Raw genomic sequence first — 24471 nt, 5'->3', positions numbered from 1 at the left:
TACACAAACTTTGTTTAATACACAAAGTTATTAAAAATATTGTATTAAATGACCTTCAGACTGTGTGTATAAGGTGTATATGAAACATAAATGAATTGGGTGAATGTAGATACACTTTGTTTAATGCACAAAGTTATAAAAAATATTGGCTAAAATGACCTTCAGGCTGTGTGTATAAGGCGTATATGTAACATAAATGCATTCTGTGCTTAGACTTAGGTCCCCATCGCCATGATATCTCATTATGGTATGCAATTATTCCAAAATACGGAAAAATCCCATATCCAAAATACTTCTGGTCCCAAGCATTTTGGATAAGGGACACTCAACCTGTACATATATGCCGCCACAATGCCAGATACACACATGTCCCCACATATGCCGCCAGTAGTGCACCACCAGATACAGATATGCCCCCACAGTGCCAGATACAGATATGCCGCCAGTAGTGCACCACCAGATACACACATGTCCCCCGCCCTGCTCACCGCTGCTGCTGGCCTTCTCCTGCCCCTTTGTGCTGCTGTGTGTGACAGGGGAGGAGAGCGCAGCGTGCGCCTCTCTTGCCCCTTTGTGCTCAGTCGGCCCCGGCGGCGTGTGTCATCTGCAGGAAGGAGAGCGCAGTTATGTCTAGCGGCGGTGTGTAGGACCTCAAACCAGCCGCCAGTTCGTAAGCCAATCAGAACTCGCAGACCGGCAGCGTGGCTCCTGATTGGCTGCCGGTCCGCGACCTCTGATTGGCTCACGAACCGGCGGCTGGTTTAAGATCCTACACGCCGCCACTGGACAGTGGACATAGCTGCGCTCTCCTCCCTGCAGATGACACACGCCGCCGGGGCCAGACTGAGCACTAAGGGGCAGGAGAGGCGCACGCTGCGCCCTCCTCCCGTCACACACACACAGTAGCGGGTGGCCGGGTCGGATCAGTTGGCTTTGCGGGCCTTATACGGCCCGAGGGCCGGAAGTTCCCCACCCCTGTTGTAGACAGAACAGTGCTTCATCAGTGGAATGGGTAGACAGTGTAGTGTGTAAAACGAAGTGGCTGTAATAATGGAATACATACTAATTTACCAGCGGAGAGGATGCCGGCTGTCAGTATCCCGACAGCGGCATCCCGTCCATCAGAATGTTGGCAGCAGTGGCTCGCTATGCTCGCCACAGGATCTATTCCCCACTCTATGGGCCTAATTCAGACCTGATCGGAGTAGCAAATTTTTTAGCTAATGGGCAAAACCATGTGCACTGCAGGGGGGCAGATATAACATGTGCAGTGAGAGTTAGATTTGGGTGGGGTGTGTTCAAACTGAAATCTAAATTGCAGTGTAAAAATAAAGCAGCCAGTATTTACCCTGCACAGAAACAATATAACCCACCCAAATCGCACTTTAAGAAATCAACAGTGTGTGCTGGCTCCTCCCCTCTATGCCCTTCCTGCAGACTCTGTTTAGAAAAATCAGAACCAGAAGAGGAATTATTTTTTTAATATAAAATCCTCGGCTGCCTTCCCTGTCTCTAAGGAGTTAAACTCACTTTCCAGGGAGGCATGGGTCAATCCTGACAAAAAAATTCAATACCCCTCAGCGGTTATTGAATGCCTTCCATTTTTCCTTCTGAGGACAGAAAAATTTGTCATGTAAATTGGTATTACCTATACCTGGGTCTATCTCCCTCAAGGACCCTACTGACCGCAAAATTGAGACTACTTACAAATCCATATATACTGTGGTGGGCGTTGCTCAGAGACCCACTATTGCATACGGCTGGATTTCAAGGGCCATGGTAAAATGGTCTGATAATCTTATGCAAGGCTTTGACTCTCTCAGGAGGACATCATGACACTACTGCATCATATCCAAGATGCTGCTAACTTTATTGGTCAGGCTATTAAAGAATTGTCTCATTGTGGCAGCGGATGCTGCTTCCAAAAAAGACGTAGAGAATCTTCCATTTACAGACGAGGCCTTATTTGGGGAAGAACTGAACAAGTGAATTTCTCGGGGAACGGTGGGGAAGTCTACCTATCCTGCCGTCTGCTGCGCCTCCTGCTAGACGTCCCTATTCCGGGCCTTCTCTGCAGTCCTTTCATGTGGCCATATTCAGGGGCAGAGCCAGAGGTGCCTCAAATGCTTCTAGAGGCAACGGAGGTAAGTCCCATAGGTCCACAGCTGCTGCATCCCTGGACCTGACCTTTGTATCATCCTCCACTAAGCCCTCCGTGTGACAGTTGGCACCAACAGCAAGTCGACTTTCAGGTAGGCGCTCACCTTCAACACTTCGTCCATGTGTGCGCAAAATCCTGCCAGACACTTGGGTGAGGGACCTCGTATCACAAGGGTACCGGTTAGAATTTCAAGAGCTAACCCCTCTCAGATTCTTCAAGTCAAACTTACCAGCTTCACCTGTAACCAAGGGTTACCTTGCAAGATGCCTTACCAAAGCTACTGCTAACAGGGGTTCTCGTTCCAGTACCTCCCCTGTCTCACAACAGGGTTTTTATTCAACTCTGTTTGTTGTACCGAAAAAGGATGGTTCGGTACGCCCAATACTGAACCTCCTATCTCTGAACCCGTACCTACGTGTGTTCAAGATGGAATCCCTACGGGCTGTGGTCTACGGCTTGGTGGAAGGGGAGTTCCTGGTATCCTTGGATATCAGGGATGCGTATCTACACATCCCCATATGGCCTCCTCATCAGGCTTACCTCAGGTTTGCTATACTGGACCGCCACTTCCAATTTCAGGCGTTACCTTTTGGTCTTTCCACAGTTCCAAGGGTGTTCCGTTCCCTGTTTGGACGATCTCCTAATAAAAGCTGCATCCAGAGAATGTCTGCTGCATTCCATAGTTTTGACTACGCGTCTGTTTACAGACCACGGGTGGATCCTAAATTTGCAGAAGTCTCACCTGGAACAGTCGCAGAGAATTCAGTTCCTAGGTATGATACTGGACACAGTATCTCAGAAGGTATACCTTCCCATGGACAAGGCCTTGGCAATCCAAGCTATGGTTATCTCGGTCCTCAAACCTTGCAGGATCTCGGTCCACCTTTGCATTCGTCTACTGGGCAAGATGGTGGCCTCATACGAGGCAATACAGTACGGCAGGTTCCATGCCCACCCTTTCCAACTGGATTTACTGAACAAGTGGTCAGGGTCTCACCTACACATGAACCAGCTTGTGTCTGTCACCATGAGCACGGATTTCCCTGTTGTGGTGGCTACAAGTCCCTCACCTTGTGGAGGGCCGGAGTTTCTGTCCCCAGTCATGGATACTGCTAACAACTGATGCCATCCTCCGAGGTTGGGGGGCAGTGACCCAAGGGGCACAATTCCAGGGGAAGTGGTCAACTCAGGAATCTGCACTTCCGATAAATGTACTAGAACTCAGGGCGATTTACAGTGCCCTTCTGCAGGCCTCCTCTCTTCTCAGGCATCAAGTTGTCCAGGTACGGTCTGACAACGCCATGGCTGTGGCATACATAAACCGACAGGGAGGAACAAGAAGCAGGGCCGCAATGCGAGAGGTGTCAAGGATATTCCTATGGGCGGAGGCCAACGCAAGGGCCATCTCAGCCATATTCATTCCAGGAGTGGACAACTGGGAAGCGGACTTCCTTAGCAGGCACGACCTCCATCCAGGGTAATGGGGCCTTCATCCTCAGGTGTTTCAACAGCTGGTTCACCAGTGGGGCTGTCCGCAGATAGACCTGATGGCTTCTCGTCTCAACAAGAAGCTCCGGGGATCTACAGGCAGCTGCTGTGGACGCTCTGACGGCGCCGTGTATTTACCAGTTCATGTACCTGTTTCTTCCAATCCCTCTCATTCCAAGAGTTCTCAAAAGACCCATATGGGAAAGCGTTCAGGCATTTCTGATTGCTCCGGATTGGCATCGATGGGCCTGGTATGCGGTCCTCCTGACCATGTCCCTGGAGGAACCCTGGCATCTGCCGCTGCTCAAAGACCTTCTGCAACAAGGACCATTCGTCTATCCAGACTTACAACGGCTTTGTTTGACGGCTTGGAGGTTGAGAGGGAAATTCTAGCCAGAAAAGGTCTCCCCTCCAAGGTGATTTCCACGATGGTCAATGCCCGGAAGGTGGTCACGTCGAAAAACTACCACCGTATCTGGCAGAAATATGTGGAGGTAGAAAATATGCTCCTGCGGAGTTTCGACTTGGTCGTTTTCTACTCTTCCTAAAAGCAGGAGTGGATAAGGGCCTAAGGTTAGGCTCCATCAAAATCTAGATTTCGGCTCTCTCCATCTTCTTCCAAAAACAACTTGCTGTTTTGCTGGAAGATCAGACTTTTCTGAAGGGGGTTCTTCACATTCAACTGCCCTTTGTTTCTCCCACAGATCCGTGGGATCTAAATGTACAGTAGTCTTGTATTTTCTCCAATCGGATTGGTTTGAACCCTTACAGGTGGAATTGAAATATCTAACGTGGAAGACTGTCATGTTGCTGGCGTTGGCCTCGGCAAGACGTGTTTCGGAATTGGGGGCCTTATCTTGTCAGAGCCCGAATTTGATATTTCACGAGGATAGGGCGGAACTCAGGACTCGCCCGCAGTTTTTGCTGAAAGTAGTATCGATTTTTCACATATATCAACCTATAGTGGTTACAGTGTTGGCTAACACATAATTTGCTCCACGGTCCTTGGATGTGGTGAGGGCTTTGAGAATTTCCGTCAAGAGGACTGGTAGTCACAGAAAACCTGACTCTCTCTCTTTGTCCTTTATGACGCTACCGAGATTGGTCGTCCTGCTTCTAAGCAGTCCATTGCTCGTTGGCTCAGGTTGACAATTCAACAAGCCTATTCTTCGTCAGCTTTGCCGCTGCCGACTTCTATCCAGGCTCACTCCACTAAGTCGGCCTTACAGTTGTGCCGTGCAGCTACTTGGTCTGGTTCGAAAGCGTTCGTAAAGTTCTATAGGTTTGACACTTTGGCCAGAGATGACCTTCAGTTTGGTCAGGCGGTTTTGAAGGGGTCGCAGCACTCTCCCACCCATTTGAGCATTGGGACTTCCCCGTGGTACTAAAGTACAGTTCCCAGTATCCACTAGGACGTTAGAGAAAATAGGAATTTGATACCTACCGGTAATTCCTTTTTCTCTGACGTCCTAGTGGATGCTGGGAACTCCGTAAGGACCATGGGGAATAGCGGCTCCGCAGGAGACTGGGCACAAAAAGAAAGCTTTAGGACTACCTGGTGTGCACTGGCTCCTCCCCCTATGACCCTCCTCCAAGCCTCAGTTAGATTTTTGTGCCCGACCGAGCAGGGTGCAATCTAGGGGGCTCTCCTGAGCTTCTTAGATAAAAGTTAGTTTTAGGTTTTTTATTTTCAGTGAGACCTGCTGGCAACAGGCTCACTGCATCGAGGGACTAAGGGGAGAAGAAGCGAACCTGCCTGCTTGCAGCCAGCTTGGGCTTCTTAGGCTACTGGACACCATTAGCTCCAGAGGGATCGAACACAGGCCCAGCCTCGGAGTCCGGTCCCAGAGCCGCGCCGCCGGCCCCCTTACAGAGCCAGAAGCAAGAAGAGGTCCGGAAAATCGGCGGCAGAAGACATCCGTCTTCATCAAGGTAGCGCACAGCACTGCAGCTGTGCGCCATTGCTCCTCATGCACACCTCACACTGCGGTCACTGATGGGTGCAGGGCGCTGGGGGGGGGGGGGGGGCGCCCTGAGCAGCAATATTAACACCTTGGCTGGCAAAAATACATCACATATAACCCCCAGGGCTATATGGATGTACATTAACCCCTGCCAGAATCCATAAAAATGCGGGAGAAAAGTCCGCGAAAAAGGGGCGGAGCCCATCTCCTCAGCACACTGGTGCCATTTTTCCCTCACAGCTCCGTTGGAGGGAAGCTCCCTGGCTCTCCCCTGCAGTTAATACACTACAGAAAGGGTTAAAAAGAGAGGGGGGGCACAATTTAGGCGCAGTATACATATATATATGCAGCTATAAGGGAAAACACTTTTTATAGGTGCTATCCCTGTGATATATAGCGCCCTGGTGTGTGCTGGCATACTCTCCCTCTGTCTCCCCAAAGGGCTTTGTGGGGTCCTGTCCTCTATCAGAGCATTCCCTGTGTGTGTGCTGTGTGTCGGTACGGCTGTGTCGACAGGTATGTGGAGGATAATGAGGTGGAGGCGGAGCGAATGCCTGTAAATATGTTGTCACCCCCTGCGGGGTCAACACCGGTGTGGTTGAACTTATGGAAGGATTACGTGAAAGTGTCAACTCCTTACATAAAAGGTCGACGACACAGAACAGCCGGCTACTCAGCTTGTGCCTGTTCCAGCGTCTCAAATGTCATGGGGGGCTCTAAAATCGCCCGCTACCTCAGATAACAGACACAGATGTCGACACGGATACTGACTCCAGTGTCGACGTCGATGAGACTGGTATACCCTCCAAATAGGTCCACCCGTTACAGGATTGAGGCAATGAAAAATGTATTACACATTTATGATTATACCCCAGGTACCACATAAAAGGGTATTGTGTTTGGTGAGAGAAAACTATTAGTAGTTTTCCTGCATCTGAGAAATTAAATGAGGTGTGTGAGGAAGAGTGGTCTTCCCCCGGTAAGAAATTGATAATTTCTAAAACGGTTATTGGCAGCGTACCCTTTCCCGCCAGAGGATAGGTCACGCGGGGAAACACCCCATAGGGTAGATACAGCGCTTACACGCTTATCAGAAAAGGTGGCACTACCGTCACCGGATACGGCCGCCCTGAAGGGACCTGCTGATAGAAAGCAGGAGGTTACCCTATAAGATATAGTCACACACTAGGGCATTATATTGCGACCAGCCGTTGCTTCGGCATGGATGTGCAGTGCTCCCGCTGCGTGGTCAGATTCCCTGTCGGAAACTAACTATGGACAGGGACAATATTTTGCTGAAAATAGAGCATATAAAAGACGTGGTCTTATACATGCGTGATGCACAGAGGGACATTTGCCGGCTGGCATCAAAAATAAGCGCTAGGTCCATTGCCGCCAGACGGGGGTTATGGACTTTGCAATGGTCAGGCGATGCCGACTAGAATCGGCACATGGAAGTTGCCCTATAAGGGGGTAAAACTGTTTGGGGATGGTTTTTCAGACCTCGTTTTCCACAGCTACTGTTGGGAAATCGATTTTTTTGCCACAGGCTACCCCACAACAAAAGAAAGCACCGTATCATCAAGTACAGTTCTTTCGGCCCCAGAAAAGCAAGAGGGCTAGAGGCTCATCCTTTCTGCCGAGAGGCAAAGGTAGAGAAAAAAGCTGCAACACACAGCTAGTTCCCAAGAGCAGAAGTCCTCCCTGCGTCCGGTAGGTCCACAGCATGGTGCGGGGGCTGCTCAGGCGGACCCGGGTACGGTGGGGGCCCGTCTCAGAAATTTCAGCGGACAGTGGGCTCTCTCACATGGATCCCTGGGTCCTTCAAGTAGTATCTCAGGGGTACAGGCTGGAGTTCGAGACGTTCTTCCCCCCGCCGTTTCCTAAAATCTGCCTTACCGGCACCTCCCTCTGCCAGGGAGACGGTGTTGGTGGATATTCAACACTATAATCACAACAAGTGATTGTTAAGGTGCCCCTCCTTCAGCAAGGAAGGGGTTACTATTCCACAGTGGTTGTGGTACCGAAACGTTTCGGTAAAACCCATCTTGAAATTAAAATACTTGAACTTTTATATCAGAAGATTCAAGTTCAAGATGGAATCGCTCAGGGCGGATATTACGAGCCTGGACGAGGGGGATTACAGGGTCTCCCTGGACATCAAGGATGCGTACCTGCATGTCCCCATTTACCCTCCTCACCAGGAGTACCTCAGATATGTGGTACAGGACTGTCACTATCAGTTCCAGACGCGGCCGGTGGAATTGTCCACGGCACCGAAGGTCTTTACCTAGGTAATGGCAGAAGTGATGATACTCCTTCGCAAGAAGGAAGTTTTTATTATCCCGTACTTGGACGATCTCCTGATAAAGGCGAGGTCCAAAGAACAGTTGGTAGTGGGGGTAGCACTCTCTCGGGAAGTGCTACAACAGCACGACTGGATTCTCAAAAGCTGGTCCCGACGACACGTCTTCTGTTCCTGGGAATGTTTCTGAACGCAGACCAGAAAAGAGTGTTTTCTTCCAGTGGAAAAAGCCGAGGAGTTGTCATCTCTAGTCAGAGACATCCTAAAACCAGGACAGGTGTCGGTACATCAATGCACACGAGTCCTGGGAAAAATCGTAGCTTCGTACGAAGCATAATTCCATTCGGAAGACTCCACGCAAGGACGTTCAAGTGGGACCTGTGGGACTAATGGTCCGGGTCCCATCTACAGATACAACAGCGGATAACCCTGTCAGCAAGAAACAGGGTGTCGCTGCTGTGGTGGCTGCAGAGGGCTCATCTACTAGAAGGCCGCAGATTCGGAATACAGGACTGGCTCCTGGTGACCACGGATGCCAGCCTTCGGGGCTGGGGTGCAGTCACACAGGGAAGAAATTTCCAAGGTGATTTCACTTCACATAAATATTCTGCAGCGAAGGGCCATTTACAATGCCCTAAGCCAAGCAAGGCCCCTGCTTCAGAACCAGCCGGTACTGATCCAATCAGACGACATCACGGCGGTCGCCCATGTAAACAGACAGGGCGGCACAAGAAGCAGGATGGCGATGGCAGAAGCCACAAGGATTCTCCGATGGGCGACCTACACCCAGGAGAATGGGGACTTCATTCAGAAGTTTTTCCAAATGCGGGTAAACCGTTGGAAATGACCACGGGTGGACATGATGGCGTCCCGCCTCAACAAGAAGTTGAAAAGATATTGCGCCAGGTCAAGGGACCCTCAGGCGATCGCTGGGGACGCTCTAGTGACACCGTAGGTGTACCAGTCGGTTTATGTGTCTCCTCCTCTACCTCTCATACCCAAGGTACTGAGAATAATAAGAAGGCGAGGAGTGAAAATCATACTCGGGGTTCCGGATTGGCCATGAAGAGCTTGGTACCCGGAACTTCAAGAGATGCTGGCAGAGGACCCTTGGCCTCTGCCGCTTAGACAAGACCTGCTGCAGCAGGGACCCTGTCTGTTCCAAGACTTACCGCGGCTGCGTTTGACGGCATGGCGGTAGAACACCGGATTCTGAAGGAAAAGGGTATTCCGAAGGAAGTCATCCCTACCCTGATCATAGCCAGGAAGGATGTCACCGCAAGACGACATCGCTGCGTTTGGCAAAAATTTGTTGCTTGGTGGGAGGCCATGAAGGCCCCGACGGAGGAATTTCAACTATGTCGATTCCTGCACTTCCTGCAAGCAGGGGTGACGTTTGGGCCTCAAATTGGGGTCCATCAAGGTCCAGATTTCGGCTCTGTCGATTTTCTTCCAGAAAGAACTGGCTTCACTGCCTGAAGTTCAGACTTTGGTTAAAGGAGTACTACATATTCAGCCTCCTTTTGTGCCCCCTGTGGCACTTTTTGGATCTCAACGTGGTGTTGGATTTCCTAAAGTCGCATTGGTTGAGCCACTTAAAACCATGGAGCTAAAGTATCTCGCGTGGAAAGTGGTCATGCTGTTGGCCTTGGCCTTGGCCAGGCGTGTGTCAGAATTGGCGGCTTTGTCATGTAAAAGCCCTTATCTGATTTTCTGTATGGATAGGGCAGAGTTGAGGACTCGTCCTCAGTTTCTCCCAAAGGTGGTCTCAGGTTTTCACTTGAACCAACCTATTGTGGTGCCTGCGGCTACTAGGGACTTGGAGGATTCCAAGTTGCTGGACGTAGTCAGGGCCCTGAAAATTTTATTTTTCCAGGACGGCTGGAGTCAGGAAAACTGACTCGCTGTTTATCCTGATGGCACCCAACAAGCTGGGTGCTCCTGCTTCTAAGCAGTCTATTGCGCGCTGGATTTGTAGCACTATTCAGCTGGCGCATTCTGCGGTAGGATGACCGCAGCCTAAATCAATAAAAGCCCATTCCACAAGGAAGGTGGGCTCATCTTGGGCGACTGCCCGAGGGGTCTCGGCTTTACAACTTTGCCGAGCAGCTACTTGGTCAGGGGCAAACACGTTTGCAAAAATTTATGAATTTGATACCCTGGCTGAGGAGGACCTGGAGTTCTCTCATTCGGTGCTGCAGAGTCATCCGCGCACTCCCGCCCGTTTGGGAGCTTTGGTATAATCCCCATGGTCCTTACGGAGTTCCCAGCATCCACTAGGACGTCAGAGAAAATAAGAATTTACTTACCGATAATTCTATTTCTCGTAGTCCGTAGTGGATGCTGGGCGCCCATCCCAAGTGCGGATTGTCTGCAATACTTGTACATAGTTATTGTTAACTAATCGGGTTCTTGTTGCGAGCCATCTATTCAGAGGCTCCTCTGTTATCATGCTGTTAACTGGGTTTCATATCACAAGTTGTACGGTGTGATTGGTGTGGCTGGTATGAGTCTTACCCGGGATTCAAAATCCTTCCTTATTGTGTACGCTCGTCCGGGCACAGTATCCTAACTGAGGCTTGGAGGAGGGTCATAGGGGGAGGAGCCAGTGCACACCAGGTAGTCCTAAAGCTTTCTCTTTGTGCCCAGTCTCCTGCGGAGCCGCTATTCCCCATGGTCCTTACGGAGTTCCCAGCATCCACTACGGACTACGAGAAATAGAATTATCGGTAAGTAAATTCTTATTTTTCATAGTCTAGTGGATACTGGGCGCCCGCCTCAGTGCTTTGTTTTTCCTGCTTACTACGTTGTAAGTGGTCTTGGTTGAGTCTGCTGTTGCTGTCCCTGTTCCATGTTCCATGTTTGATTAGCCTTGCTAATCTTGTTGTTGGTTAGCGTTGCTTCCTTCTGTTTGGTTAGCATTGCTATCCTTCTATTGTTGTGTCTTGGTTCGTTACCGCACCGCTGTTTGTGTGTGTGTGTGTGTGTGTATCTATCCTTCTCTCAAGGAATTTCCGTCTCCTCTGGCACAGTTTTCCTAGACTGAGTCTGCAGGAGGGGCATAGAGGTGAGGAGACAAGACGCACACTGTTGATTTCTTAGTGCCAGGCTCCTACGGACCCAATCTATACCCCACGGTACTAAAGTACAGTTTCCAGTATCCACTACGAGAAAAGGAATTTACTGGTAGGCATCAAATTCCTATTATCTCCCCCACCCACCCACTGCAGTGCACATGGTTTTTGCCCATTAGCTAACACATTTGCTGCTGCAATCAGATCTGAATTACCACCTATGGGTGTTGTGGACACCCACGAGTGGGAATAGCCCTGTTGCACAGATCTGTGGTGAGTTCTCCAAGATGTTTGGAACAACCTTCCTGCAAGTTTCCTCAAAAACTGTGCAAGTGTACCTAGAAGAATTTATGCTGTTTTGAAGGCAAAGGGTGCTCACACCAAATATTGACTTGATTTAGATTTCTCTTCTGTTTATTAATTTAGTATTTTGTTAATTGATAAAAATAAACTATGAATACTTCTATTTTTGAAAGCATTTCTACTTTGCAGCATTTTATCCACACCTGCCTAAAACTTTGTTCACAGTACTGTGTATATATAGTATTGTATATATGAACTTCAAAGGTTCTTTAACAGCTGGTGGAACGGTGGGTAAACCAGATGTTGACATGATTGCTCTTCGGATGAACAACAGTGTGGCTTACACACCGTTATGAAGCATCCAATCAGCTATGTTGATTTCTTGGAACTTTCATTTGATCTCCTAGTTTCCTCTAATAATGATTCTTTTGCAGGTTCTAAAAAAAAATGGTGATAAACGGGAATATGGTAGCACCGAACCAACACAGGTCTTGTTACACAGATAGTATAAGGATGTCAGATGGTTCTGCATGGTGCCTGCCTCTATGACCTGATGGGTTTATTTACAAGTAACTGAGTGTGATTATGGATAATATTTAAAAGGGCAATGCTTTTACTAGCAAGACTCATCCAGTAAAAAGCAAGGCCCTTTTAAATATCAGGCATACTATAAACACATCCAGAAGGGCCAGGTTTTACCACCCAACAATTTGTAAATAACCCCTCCCCCCCTTCCCCCTACCTATATCTTAAGTCAGTGCACCTTTCATCTCCAGAATTTAGTTTGTCTGGCATTAAGGGTGTAGCTGGTAAAGACATGATCCTTAGAGCTAAGGCTTATGCGGATATGTAGTTCAGACTATGCTCAATGCTCGAAAAGCCTGTTTTGGTCAAGAATTTCCAAAGGGTTTGCAAGATCTACATTTACTAGTGGGAGGCGAAGGGATTCGCACCTTTTTTATTCGCTTGGACTGATTACTGCTTTTTCTACAAGAAAGACTGGAAAGGGATATAAACATCTGCTCTTTGCAGATTCATGCTTGGCCCATTCTTTTTTTCTTTCAGGGTGTACTGTCTCTTTTACCTAAAGTGCTACTTACAGGGAGTAATGCATGGGCAGCCTCCATATATACCCCGCTTCCTCTCCACAGATATTTGGGATGTCAGCCTTCTCCTCGCCCTTAAACTGGGTACACACTTGTCCAATTCTCGGGAGGTCCGACTACCGACTGACTGGATAAGTGTGTACTCTCCGCCGACCGACCCACACACCCTATCCTGGTAGCCTATCGGGTCTCCTGGTTTTTACACATGATTAAAAACTAGGAGACCCGACTGGAGCTGGCAACCGATCACTGGTGGAGGCAGTGCGGGATCCAGAGGAATTTTGGCACTGTCCAGTGCTGCTGTGGTACTTTGCGGTGAGGCGGTGGAGGGTGTGGCGGGAGTTGGCAAGGGCATGGTGGTGATAGGGAGGTTATGGCGGTGGGATTGTGTGTTTTACCTGTACAGAGTTTGATAGCAGGCGGTGTGCATAATAGAGGCTGGCGCAGTTTCCCATTTAAAAAATGGCGCTAAGGTGCCAATTTTCAAATTCAAGATGGCTGCATTGAGCCTCGTCATCACCCCGCCCACTTGTTCTATTATTTGCCAGCATGAGGCAGCTGCTGTCAGTCTGGCGGCGGAGGAGAGATGAAGAGCTCCTGAAGATTGAAGATGTCGTAGAAGTCCTGGATGGGCGCCGTCCATGCAAAAGAGCCGAAAGGCCACAGTCCTCCAGGTGAAGATGCTGGCTAATTAAATATTAAAACTTTCAGTGGTCTGTTTTTATTTTAATATTTCTTTATCAGGTGGTCTATAGGTACCAGCGAGCCCTTAATGCTCCGCCTATTGGTGCTTGTTGTTCTCCAAGTACCTCCATACAGGAGAGGATTGCTGGGACCTGTAGTCCTCCTATAAAAGACAATATTATTTTATCACTAATGGACTATCAACTTGGCACCCACAGCCCAGGGGTGCAGGGGATAGCCCCAGGCTTCAGCTTTGGCCTTGGGTGATCTAATAGGATTGACCCCAGAGATGGAAAATGTCCTAGCTGAGTAGCAGTGCACAGTACCAGAGAGAGGATTAAGGCAAATTTTGTGGTGCATAAAAGGTGAGATAAATATAGTGGACGCAAACATAGTATTACTAGTGTCCCTAAGTAGGCCACATCTTAAAAATGGGGTACAGTTTTGCGGCATGGAGTATTACAGAGGATTCAGTGGTCAGCAGCCTCTTTAGTGAAGCGAATGGAAGATCTTAGAAATGCTATGTAAGTTTGTATTGGGGAAAGTGTTATACATGTACAGATCGATCCCACTCACTCTAAACCAGGGGATGTGCAATAAGCGGCTCTCCAGCTGCTGTTGAACTACAGATCCCAGTATGCCTGCATCAGTTTTAGCATGGCCAAATAGCAAAACTGGAAGGAAATGCTGGGTGTGTGGTTTTACAGCAGCTGGAGGACAACTTACTACCCATCCCTGCTCTATGCAGAGATTAGTTGATGGTGACAAGCTGTCCATGAATTTCAGCAGTGGTGACACTAAAAACGTCATGGTTTATCTGGTTTGTCTCACTCTTGTCAGTGGGTGATGTTTGTTTTTCACAGTCTGCCAGAAAATAATCACCATTCTGAGCTTTTCACAAACCTAATTGTGCCTGATATAAAAAAAAAAAGAAAAGATCAATAAAGGTTTGTTGTTTCCTGTACACATCAATAAATGTGTCTTTCTGATTATTTTCAGGTGATGTTGTTATTAAGACTCCAAAAGAAAAACATCTAGTGAGTATCACATAATGTATTATAGAAATTATCACATAATGTATTATAGAAATGATCAAATGATAATATGTGCACGTAGGCTACAAGTCAGTAGGTTGTTCTGAAGACCTTGATAAACAAGTTGTGCGTTCCACAAGCTTACACGCTGTAGCAGTAAGGAGGGAAGTAGCTGTGGAGTTAGGGTGTGTACACACGGTGAGAGATTTTCTTTCGATTTTGACTATATAGTCAAAATCACAAGAAAAGTTAGTGCAGATCGCAAGGTGAAAGTCTCGCGATCCCGCCAGGTCGGCATCGCAAGAAAAGATAGACTGTGCAGGCAAGTCAATCCTTGCTAGATCGGTGTACTATCTAGTTCATCTCACATGTCAATGACATCTCACATAAGCCAAAATCTCACATAAGCCAAAATCGTAAGCACACATAGTCCATATCGCAAGAAAAGTTAGTCAGAATCGGTGGTGCTGGGCTCCGGGGAGTTCAAGGGAAATCGCAAGTGAAAATTGGGCATAGCAAGGATCTCACCGTTTGTACACACCCTAAGGTCGGCTTGTGCTACCCTTTATTAGGCAGATTGTTTTGCTAACCCTCCCTCGTAGAGCCACTGCCGATTGATTTGATGGATGGTTGAATAAGCTGCATGCTGAGTGTTTTGCATGTGCTTAGCGTATTGGCAGGAGGCAGGGAAATTCTAATACAACGTCTTCCTGTGTGACTGATGTACACCTGGCTGTATTCTGACATCTGCCTGGATGTCGGTGGTAATGTGGTAGTCAGTACTCTATCTTCATGTCAGCAATTTGTTTTGTTAGTGTTTGTTTAGATAAATCTCTTGTGTCAATCAAAAAGGAGGCAGTAAATTGAACTAGAGCAGAATATAGGAGGGTGCAGACCGTATTAGCTGTATGAGACTTCTGCATAACTGATAAATTCGTAGTGTTCATTCAGGCCCACTGCACCTTTCAGAACCTGTGCAGTTCCTCTTTCCTGCCTGGAGTGTTGCTCTCTGCTTTGGTGCTTCTAGCACACTCTGGTCTGTATCTCAGGACTGAGGGTACAGACCAGAGAGCGAAAGTCCAGGCAGGAAAGAGAAACTGCATGTGTGTTGAAAGGTTCAGGGTGCTAGAATGAAGACTACATTCCAGTGGATCACAACGCAATCCCAGGACGTAACTAGTAATAAACAGGCACTAAGGGTGAGATTGTATCCAGCAGAAGAAAATTGGGTAGTGTGTAACCCAAATTAGGCCTCACACACAGCAGGTCTTAAGTGAAACAGCCATGTTACTATGCAGTTCCATTAGACTCCAATTCCCCAACAAATGAAAGCCTATTTGCTGAGCATTACAGACACTAAAGAGGGGTACACACGGAGATATCCGTGCTTAAGTTCTAAGCAATCTGATAGCAATGCGCGGCCCCGTGCATCGCTATTGCCGGTATTAGATTGGCCTGCATGCAGTCACAATCTAGCAGGTCACTCTTTTCACCGCTGGGTGAAATGAGCGCCCCCTCATCCTGTTCCCCCCCCTTCTGTCCAGCATACATTGCGCTGTGTGCTGAGCGTGGGGAGAGATGTGTGCTGAGCGGTCTGTTCTAGATCGTTCAGCACACATCTCTCCCCATGTGTACTGGGCTTAACGGTTTTCAGTTAGGTGACAGTGTGGAGTAATGATGAGTGCACCATTTGCCAGTTTTATGTAGTATCTGGACCAAAATAAAGGGGTTTGGTGTTCATTTGGTCTGCGATGCAGATCTGCAAACACATCTTATCTCTAGGAATAGACAACAGGGCACAGCCAAAAACTGGGGGAGTGTGGTGCAGTACAGTGTGTGTGTGTGTATATAAAATACATCATCTTACATTGTTGTACATATAGATGACTTCTTGGCACTCTCAATATTTAATTATAGTACAGTTCCTACCAAACATTTGTTCTTTGTAGTGGTGTTTCAGAACATCTCCAATGGAGAAAGTAATTTATAGTCTCTAGCATTGAAGTTGTCCCCATGTGGGCTTCAGCCACGAGACAGCAGGACAGAATACTATGGTAAGGGACAGTAGGGGGAGTTCAATTGTTTGTGGGTGCTCATTGTTTTTTTATGCGGCTGCTACTAGATGGTGCCCTAAGGAGCAATTCAATTGTTGCCCCCCGATCAGACGCAAATAGCTGTGGAGGGACACATTTCAGCTCGCACCCTCATAAGTTGCGAGTGCCACATTTGTGCACTCAGAAGTACCGGATATAACCACGCATAGCGACTACACCCGTGTAAAGTACTGCTTTGGGCGCATAAAGTGCTGACTTATCGCACATTTCAGCTCGTCACCCCTTGAGGCTGTGAGCTGAAATGTGTCCCTCCGCAGCTATTTCCGTCTGATTGGGGCAACAATTGAATTGCTCCTTAGGGCGCCATCTAGTGACAGCTGCAAACAGTTGAATTCCCCCAAGTAAGCAGTAGGAGAATACACCTCCTGATACTGCAAACAGTTGAATTCCCCCATGTAAGCAGGAGGGGAATACTCCTCCTGATATGGGGCTTAATTCAGACCTGATTGTAGCAGCAAAATTGTTCTCTAATGGGCAAAACCATGTGCACTGTAGGTGGGGCAGCTAGAACATGCTCAGAGAGAGTAAGATTTGGGTGGGGTGTGTACAGACTGGAATGTAAATTACAGTGTAAAAATAAGCAGCCAGTATTTACCCTGCACCGAAACAAAATAACCCACCCAAATCTAACTCTTTCTGCAAATGTTATATCTGCCCCCCCCTGCAGTGCACATGGTTTTGCCCATTAGAGAACAATTTTGCTGCTGTGATCGGGTCTGAATTAGGACCCTGGACAGTATTCTCGATGCTGAAACTTTTGCTTTTGGTTGTCAAATGTCTTCAACGTACAGGATCAAGAATTTAAGGCACATTTATCTTCAAATGTCCAGTAGGCTTAAATGTCATTTTGATAAAATGTTATTTATCTGTCTTCCTAAATTGTATAGTTGAAAGATGCAATGGCTGCCATGAAGAAGTGCAAGCAAGACGTGCAGATCGTTGTGGATGCCATCAATAAGAAGTCAGGTATATTCTGCAGTTATTTCCACCCTTTCCCAGGCAATACTTCATGTCATTGTGCTATATGTTTTACGGTCAAGTTAAATTAATTGCTTGGTTTACAGTGTTGTCAACTAATTTCCTGTTTTTATGGCATTGTGGCTGTTTTGTTGTGTCTTCTAAGTAAGTTTTGAACTCCATAGGGCATTGCTGTCTCCATGGCAACTAAAGACTGCTGAACGCTAGAAATTTGTCCAGGTGCGCTATAGGGAAAAACGAACCTAGTAGGTTACCGCATGTAGTTTCTGTATTCCAGATGGACTGCAGACTCAATTTCCCTCTGGCCCAGCATCACCCACAAGTTCTGTGGCTGGATCAAACCAGGCCGGCACAGCCAACGACATGAACAAAGATGGAGACCTTGTTGTGGGCATGCGTATACTGGGAAAGAAGAGAACAAAGACATGGCACAAAGGGGCTCTGATTGCCATCCAGCTGGTTGGTAAGTTGTAGAGATAGGAAGTTGTTTTACTAGAGTAGACATCCAAGAACTAGTAGAGGTGTGAGGCTGGGATGAAATACAATGTTGGAAACTCTGCTTGTATTAAAAAATCGGAGAAAAGAAGGTGTCCGCCTCCAGTGAAGTACCAGTCTTATGTGGAGACTTTGAGAAGCTGCTTTTTATTTTGTCGAAGTCTTGTCTATTGTACGGAAACTAATGTAATGATGTAAGTAACACAGGTAGTCCTATACAGTGACTGTTTGGTTAGTTTGCACAATATCGCCTGCATTGAGCTGTCGTAATGCTAAGCAATTACGGTAACGTGATAAATAGAACACGCTTTGATCATGTTGGGCAATGCCCCAGTCTGTAGAAAAAACTCACAATACCAGGATGTAGCCTGAGAGACTGTCTGCACATCTAGCCATTGGCTTTATACTTGGATCCTGCATGGCAGAATATCCATTGTGCTCATTTTTCCCACTAGAATGTCCGGCAGCACAGTAGTTAGCAGTTATGTCTAAAGCGTTGGGAGTGAATTACAGATATCACAAATGTCTTGAATAGAAGCACTTTGCCTTTAGCCTTGTGCCTTAATATGCTCAACAAATTCCTCTGTGTCTTATGTTTTGCAGTGGGGAATGCATTGTCACATTGTTCTCATTATCCTATGCAATAAAAGGCTAGCACCGCTCCCCACCTCTATGGGGAGGATTCAAGTGTTTTGTGTGCCGGCAGCCCCTAGAGATGGGGCCCGGCGGAGCATTTCAATTGTTGCTCTGTTTGGACGCGCACAACCGCCGGCGCTGACATTACCGTTATATTGGCCCGTAATTTTTACAAGCTCGCAATTAGCCTGTTACATTGTGCCAGCATCTTCAGGAGTATTGCGAGTCAGGAGGAATAGCTTGAAACATGCCTTTATTAACTGTACTGGATCAAGGAATGAAATCCTGCATGCTACAGTTTACCTTCTAAACTTGTTTCTCTGACTTTTCCAGACGGTGTAATGGTTAGCATTACTGCCTCACAGCAATGAGGTCATAGGTTCCATTCCCACCATGGCCTAGCTTTGTGGAGTTTGTATATTCTCCCTGGGCTTGTGTGGGTTTCATCCTGGTACTCCGGTTTCCTCCCACAATCTAAAATAAACGGATTCCCCGCTCTCCACAGAAAATTGCCACCTAGATGTATGGGGGCCCTGAGCCTTACTGTGTAATAAAAAGTACATGAGGGGAAAGAAAACTTCAACATACCCAGAACATTTTATCCATTTATTTTTATTTATTTATTACCAGTTATTTATATAGCGCACAGATATTCCGCAGCGCTTTACAGAGAATATTTGGCCATTTACATCAGTCCCTGCCCCAGTGGAGCTTACAATCTATATTCCCTACCACATGTACACACACACATTTACACTAGGGTTAATTTTTGTTTTGGGAGTCAATTAATCTACCAGTATATTTTCCAACATGTTTATTTCTCTAACGTCCTAAGTGGATGCTGGGGACTCCGTAAGGACCATGGGGATTAGCGGCTCCGCAGGAGACTGGGCACATCTAAAGAAAGCTTTAGGACTAACTGGTGTGCACTGGCTCCTCCCCCTATGACCCTCCTCCAAGCCTCAGTTAGATTTCTGTGCCCGACGAGAAGGGTGCACACTAGGGGCTCTCCTGAGCTTCTTAGTGAAAGTTTTAGTTTAGGTTTGTTATTTTCAGTGAGACCTGCTGGCAACAGGCTCACTGCATCGAGGGACTAAGGGGAGAAGAAGCGAACTCACCTGCGTGCAGAGTGGATTGGGCTTCTTGGCTACTGGACATTAGCTCCAGAGGGACGATCACAGGTTCAGCCTGGATGGGTCCCGGAGCCGCGCCGCCGGCCCCCTTACAGAGCCAGAAGAGCGAAGAGGTCCGGAAAAATCGGCGGCAGAAGACGTTCCTGTCTTCAATAAGGTAGCGCACAGCACTGCAGCTGTGCGCCATTGCTCTCAGCACACTTCATACTTCGGTCACTGAGGGTGCAGGGCGCTGGGGGGGGCGCCCTGAGACGCAATAAAACACGATAAAAATACCTTACATGGCAAAAAATGCATCACATATAGCTCCTGGGCTATATGGATGCATTTAACCCCTGCCAGAATATACAGAAAAACGGGTGATAAGGCCGCCGAAAAGGGGGCGGAGCCTATCTCCTCAGCACACTGGCGCCATTTTCCCTCACAGCTCAGTTGGAGGGAAGCTCCCTGGCTCTTCCCTGCACTACAGAAAGGGTTAAAAAAAGAGAGGGCGGCACTAATTAGGCGCAGTATTAAAACATACAGCAGCTATAAGGGGAAAAACACTTATATAAGGTTATCCCTGTATATATATATATAGCGCTCTGGTGTGTGCTGGCATACTCTCCCTCTGTCTCCCCAAAGGGCTAGTGGGGTCCTGTCCTCTATCAGAGCATTCCCTGTGTGTGTGCTGTGTGTCGGTACGTTTGTGTCGACATGTATGAGGAGAAAAATGATGTGGAGACGGAGCAGAGTGTCTGTAACAGTGATGTCACCACCTAGGGGGTCGACACCTGAGTGGATGTACTGTTGAAAATTAGGTGACAGTGTCAGCTCTGTATAAAAAAAACAGTGGTTGACATGAGACAGCCGGCTACTCAGCTTGTGCCTGTCCAGACGTCTCATAGGCCGTCAGGGGCTCTAAAGCGTCCGTTACCTCAGATGGCAGATACAGACGCCGACACGGATACTGACTCCTGTGTCGACGGTGAAGAGACAACCGTGATTTCCAGTAGGGCCACACGTTACATGATTGAGACAATGGAAAATGTTTTATACATTTCTGATAATACGAGTACCACCAAAAAGGGGTATTATGTTCGGTGAGGGAAAAACTACCTGTAGTTTTCCTGAATCTGAAAAATAAAATGAGGTGTGTGATGATACGTGGGTTTCCCCCCGATAACAATTGATAATTTCTTAAAAAGTATTGGCTGTATACCCTTTCCCGCCAGAGGTTAGGGTGCGTTGGGAAACACCCCCTAGGGGGGATAAGGCGCTCACACGCTTGTAAGAACAAGGGCTCTACCTTCTCATGAGATGGCCGCCCTTAAGGATCCTGCTGATAGAAAGCAGGAGGGTATCCAAAAATGTATTCACACACATACTGGTGTTATACTGCGACCAGCAATCGCCTCAGCCTGGAGGTGCAGTGCTGGGTTGGCATGGTCGGATTCCCTGACTGGAAATATTGATATCCTAGATAAGGATAGTATATTATTGCCTATAGAGCATTTAAAAGATGCATTTCTATATATGCATGATGCACAGCGGAATATTTGCCGACTGGCATCAAGTATAAGTGCGTTGTCCAATTCTACCAGTAAAATGGTCAGGTGATGCGGATTCCAAACGGCATTTGGAAGTATTGCCTTTAAAAGGGGACATTTGGGGTCGGTCTTTTAGACCTGGTGGCCACGGCAACAACTGGGAAATCCACGTTTGTACCCCAGGGCGCCTCTCAAAATAAGACGCCGTATTATCAGGCGCAGTCCTTTGTTGGCAAGCGGACAAAAGGTTCCTCTTTTCTGCTCGTGACAGAGGGAGAGGAAAAAGGCTGAAGAGATTACCCAGTTCCCAGGAACAGAAATCCTTTCCCGCCTCTGCAAAAGCCCTCAGTATGACGCTAGGGCCTTACAAACTCAGGCACGGTGGGGGCCCGTTCTCAATGAATTTCAGTGCGCAGTGGGCTCACTCGCAAGTAGACCCCTGGATCCTTCAGGTAATATCTCAAGGGTACATATTGAAATTCGAGACGTCTCCCCCTCGCCGTTTCCAAAAGTCGGCTTTACCGACGTCTCCCTCTGACAGGGAGGCAGTTTTGGAAGCCATTCACCCAGCAGGTGATAATCAAGGTACCCCTCCTGCAACAGGGAACGGGGTATTATTCCACACTATTGTGGTACCGAAGCCAGACGGCCCGGTGAAACCGATTCTAAATCTAAAATCTAAAATCTTTGAACACTTACATACAGAGGTTCAAATTCAAGATTGAGTCACTCAGAGCAGTGATTGCGAACCTGGAAGAAGGGGACTACATGATGTCTTGGGACATCAAGGATGCTTACCTTCATGTCAAAGTTTACCCTTCTCACCAAGGGTACCTCAGGTTATGGTACAGAACTGTCACTATCAGTTCAGACGCTGCCGTAGGGATGGTCCACGGCACCCCGGGTCTTTACCAAGGTAATGGCCGAAATGATATCCCTTCGAAGGAAGGGAATTTTAGTTATCCCTTACTTGGACGATTCCCTGATAAGGGTAAGATCCAGGGAACAGTTGGAAGTCGGTGTAGCACTATCTCAGGTAGTGTTGCGGCAGCACGATTGGATTCTCAATATTCCAAAATCGCAGCTGGTTCCGACGACTTGTCTTCTGTTTCCTAGGGATGTTCCTGGACACAGTCCAGAAAAAAGGTGTTTCTCCCGGAAGAGAAAACCAGGGAGTTATCCGAGCTAGTCAGGAACCTCCTAAAACCGAACCAAGTCTCAGTGCATCAATGCACAAGGGTTCTGGGTAAAAATGGTGGCTTCCTACGAAGCAATCCCATTCGTTAGATTCCACGCAAGAACTTTCCAGTGGAACCTACTGGACAAATGGTCCGGGTCGCATTTTCAGATGCATCAGCGGATAACCCTGTCACCAAGGACAAGGGTATCCATCATGTGGTGGTTGCAGAGTGCTCATCTTCTAGAGGGCCGCAGATTCGGCATTCAGGACTGGGTCCTGGTGACCACGGATGCCAGCCTGCGAGGCTGGGGAGCAGTCACACAGGGAAGGAATATCCAGGGCTTAGGGTCAAGCCTGGATACATCACTTCACATAAATATCCTGAAGCTAAGGGCCATTTACAATGCTCTAAGCTTAGCAAGACCTCTGCTTCAAGGTCAGCCGGTGTTGATCCAGTCGGACAACATCATGGCAGTCACCCACGTAAACAGACAGGGTGGCACAAGAAGCAGGAGGGCAATGGCAGAAGCTGCAGGGATTCTTCGCTGGGCGGAAAATCATGTGATGGCACTGTCAACAGTATTCATTCCGGGAGTGGACAACTGGGAAGCAGACTTCCTCAGCACGACCTCCACCCGGGAGAGTGGGGACTTCACCCAGAAGTCGTCCACATGATTAAAAAACTCGACAGGTATTGCGCCAGGTCAAGAGACCCTCAGGCAATAGTTGTAGACGCTCTGGTAACACCGTGGGTGTACCAGTCAGTGTATGTGTTCCCTCCTCTGCCTCTCATACCCAAGGTACTGAGATTGATAAGATGGAGAGGAGAAAGCACTATATTCGTGGCTCCGGATTGGCCAAGAAGGACTTGGTAACCGGAACTTCAAGAGATGCTCACGGAGGATCCGTGGCCTCTACCTCTAAGAAGGGACCTGCTCCAGCAAGGACCCTGTCTGTTCCAAGACTTACCGCGGCTGCGTTTGACGGCATGGCGGTTGAACGCCGGATCCTGAAGGAAAAAAGGCTTTCCAAATGAAGTCATCCCTATCCTGATCAAAGCCAGGAAGGATGTAACCGCAAAAACATTATCACCGCAATTGGCGAAAATATGTTGCGTGGTGCGAGGCCAGTAAGGCCCGACGGAGGAAATTCAACTGGGTCGATTCCTACATTTCCTGCAAACAGGAGTGTCTATGGGCCTGAAATTGGGGTCCATTAAGGTTCAAATTTGCGGCCCTGTCAATTTTCTTCCAAAAAGAACTAGCTTCAGTCCCTGAAGTTCAGACGTTTGTAAAAGGGGTACTGCATATACAGCCTCCTTTTGTGCCTCCAGTGGCACTTTGGGATCTCAATGTAGTTTTGGGTTCCAAAAGTCACATTGGTTTGAACCACTTAAATCTGTGGAGTTAAAATATCTCACATGGAAAGTGGTCATGCTGTTGGCCCTGGCCTGGGCCAGGCGCGTGTCAGAATTGGCGGCTTTATCCTGAAAAAGCCCTTATCTGATTTTCCATTCGGACAGGGCGGAATTGAGGACTCGTCCTCAGTTTCTCCCCAAGGTGGTTTCAGCGTCTCACCTGAACCAACCTATTGGTGGTGCCTGCGGCTACTAGGGACTTGGAGGCCTCCAAGTTGCTAGACGTTGTCAGTGCCCTGAAAATATATGTTTCCAGGACGGCTGGAGTCAGGAAATCTGACTCGCTGTTTATCCTGTGTGCACCCAACAAGCTGGGTGCTCCTGCTTCTAAGCAGACTATTGCTCGTTGGATTTGTAGTACAATTCAGCTTGCACATTCTGTGGCAGGCCTGCCACAACCAAAAATCTGTAAATGCCCACTCCACAAGGAAGGTGGGCTCATCTTGGGCGGCTGCCCGAGGGGTCTCGGCTTTACAACTTTGCCGAGCAGCTACTTGGTCAGGAGCAAATACGTTTGTAAAATTCTACAAAATTAATATCCTGGCTGAGGAGGACCTGGAGTTCTCTCATTTGGTGCTGCAGAGTCATCCGCACTCTCCCGCCCGTTTGGGAACTTTGGTATAATCCCCATGGTCCTTACGGAGTCCCCAGCATCCACTTAGGACGTTAGAGAAAATAAGAATTTACTTACCGATAATTCTATTTCTCATGGTCCGTAGTGGATGCTGGGCGCCCATCCCAAGTGCGGATTGTCTGCAATACTTTTACATAGTTATTGTTACAAAAATCGGGTTATTATTGTTGTGAGCCATCTTTCAGAGGCTCCTCTGTTATCATACTGTTAACTGGGTTCAGATCACAGGTTATACG

At 47.8% G+C, this 24471-nt stretch overlaps 1 protein-coding gene across 1 annotated transcript in view; it reads left to right on the top strand.

Moving 5' to 3' along the window:
• The window catches only part of LOC134980997 (histone-lysine N-methyltransferase SETDB1-like), a 134875-nt gene that overhangs the window by 8693 nt on the left and 101711 nt on the right, over nucleotides 1-24471 (top strand). The window contains exons 4-6 of the mRNA XM_063948064.1: nucleotides 14085-14122; nucleotides 17121-17199; nucleotides 17489-17674. Of these exons, the coding sequence (XP_063804134.1) occupies nucleotides 14085-14122; nucleotides 17121-17199; nucleotides 17489-17674 (303 nt within the window). The remainder of the gene's footprint in view (nucleotides 1-14084; nucleotides 14123-17120; nucleotides 17200-17488; nucleotides 17675-24471) is intronic.

Source organism: Pseudophryne corroboree, chromosome 12 (assembly GCF_028390025.1).
Source record: "Pseudophryne corroboree isolate aPseCor3 chromosome 12, aPseCor3.hap2, whole genome shotgun sequence".
NCBI lineage: Eukaryota > Metazoa > Chordata > Amphibia > Anura > Myobatrachidae > Pseudophryne > Pseudophryne corroboree.
This window is presented reverse-complemented; position numbering and strand designations above follow the sequence as displayed.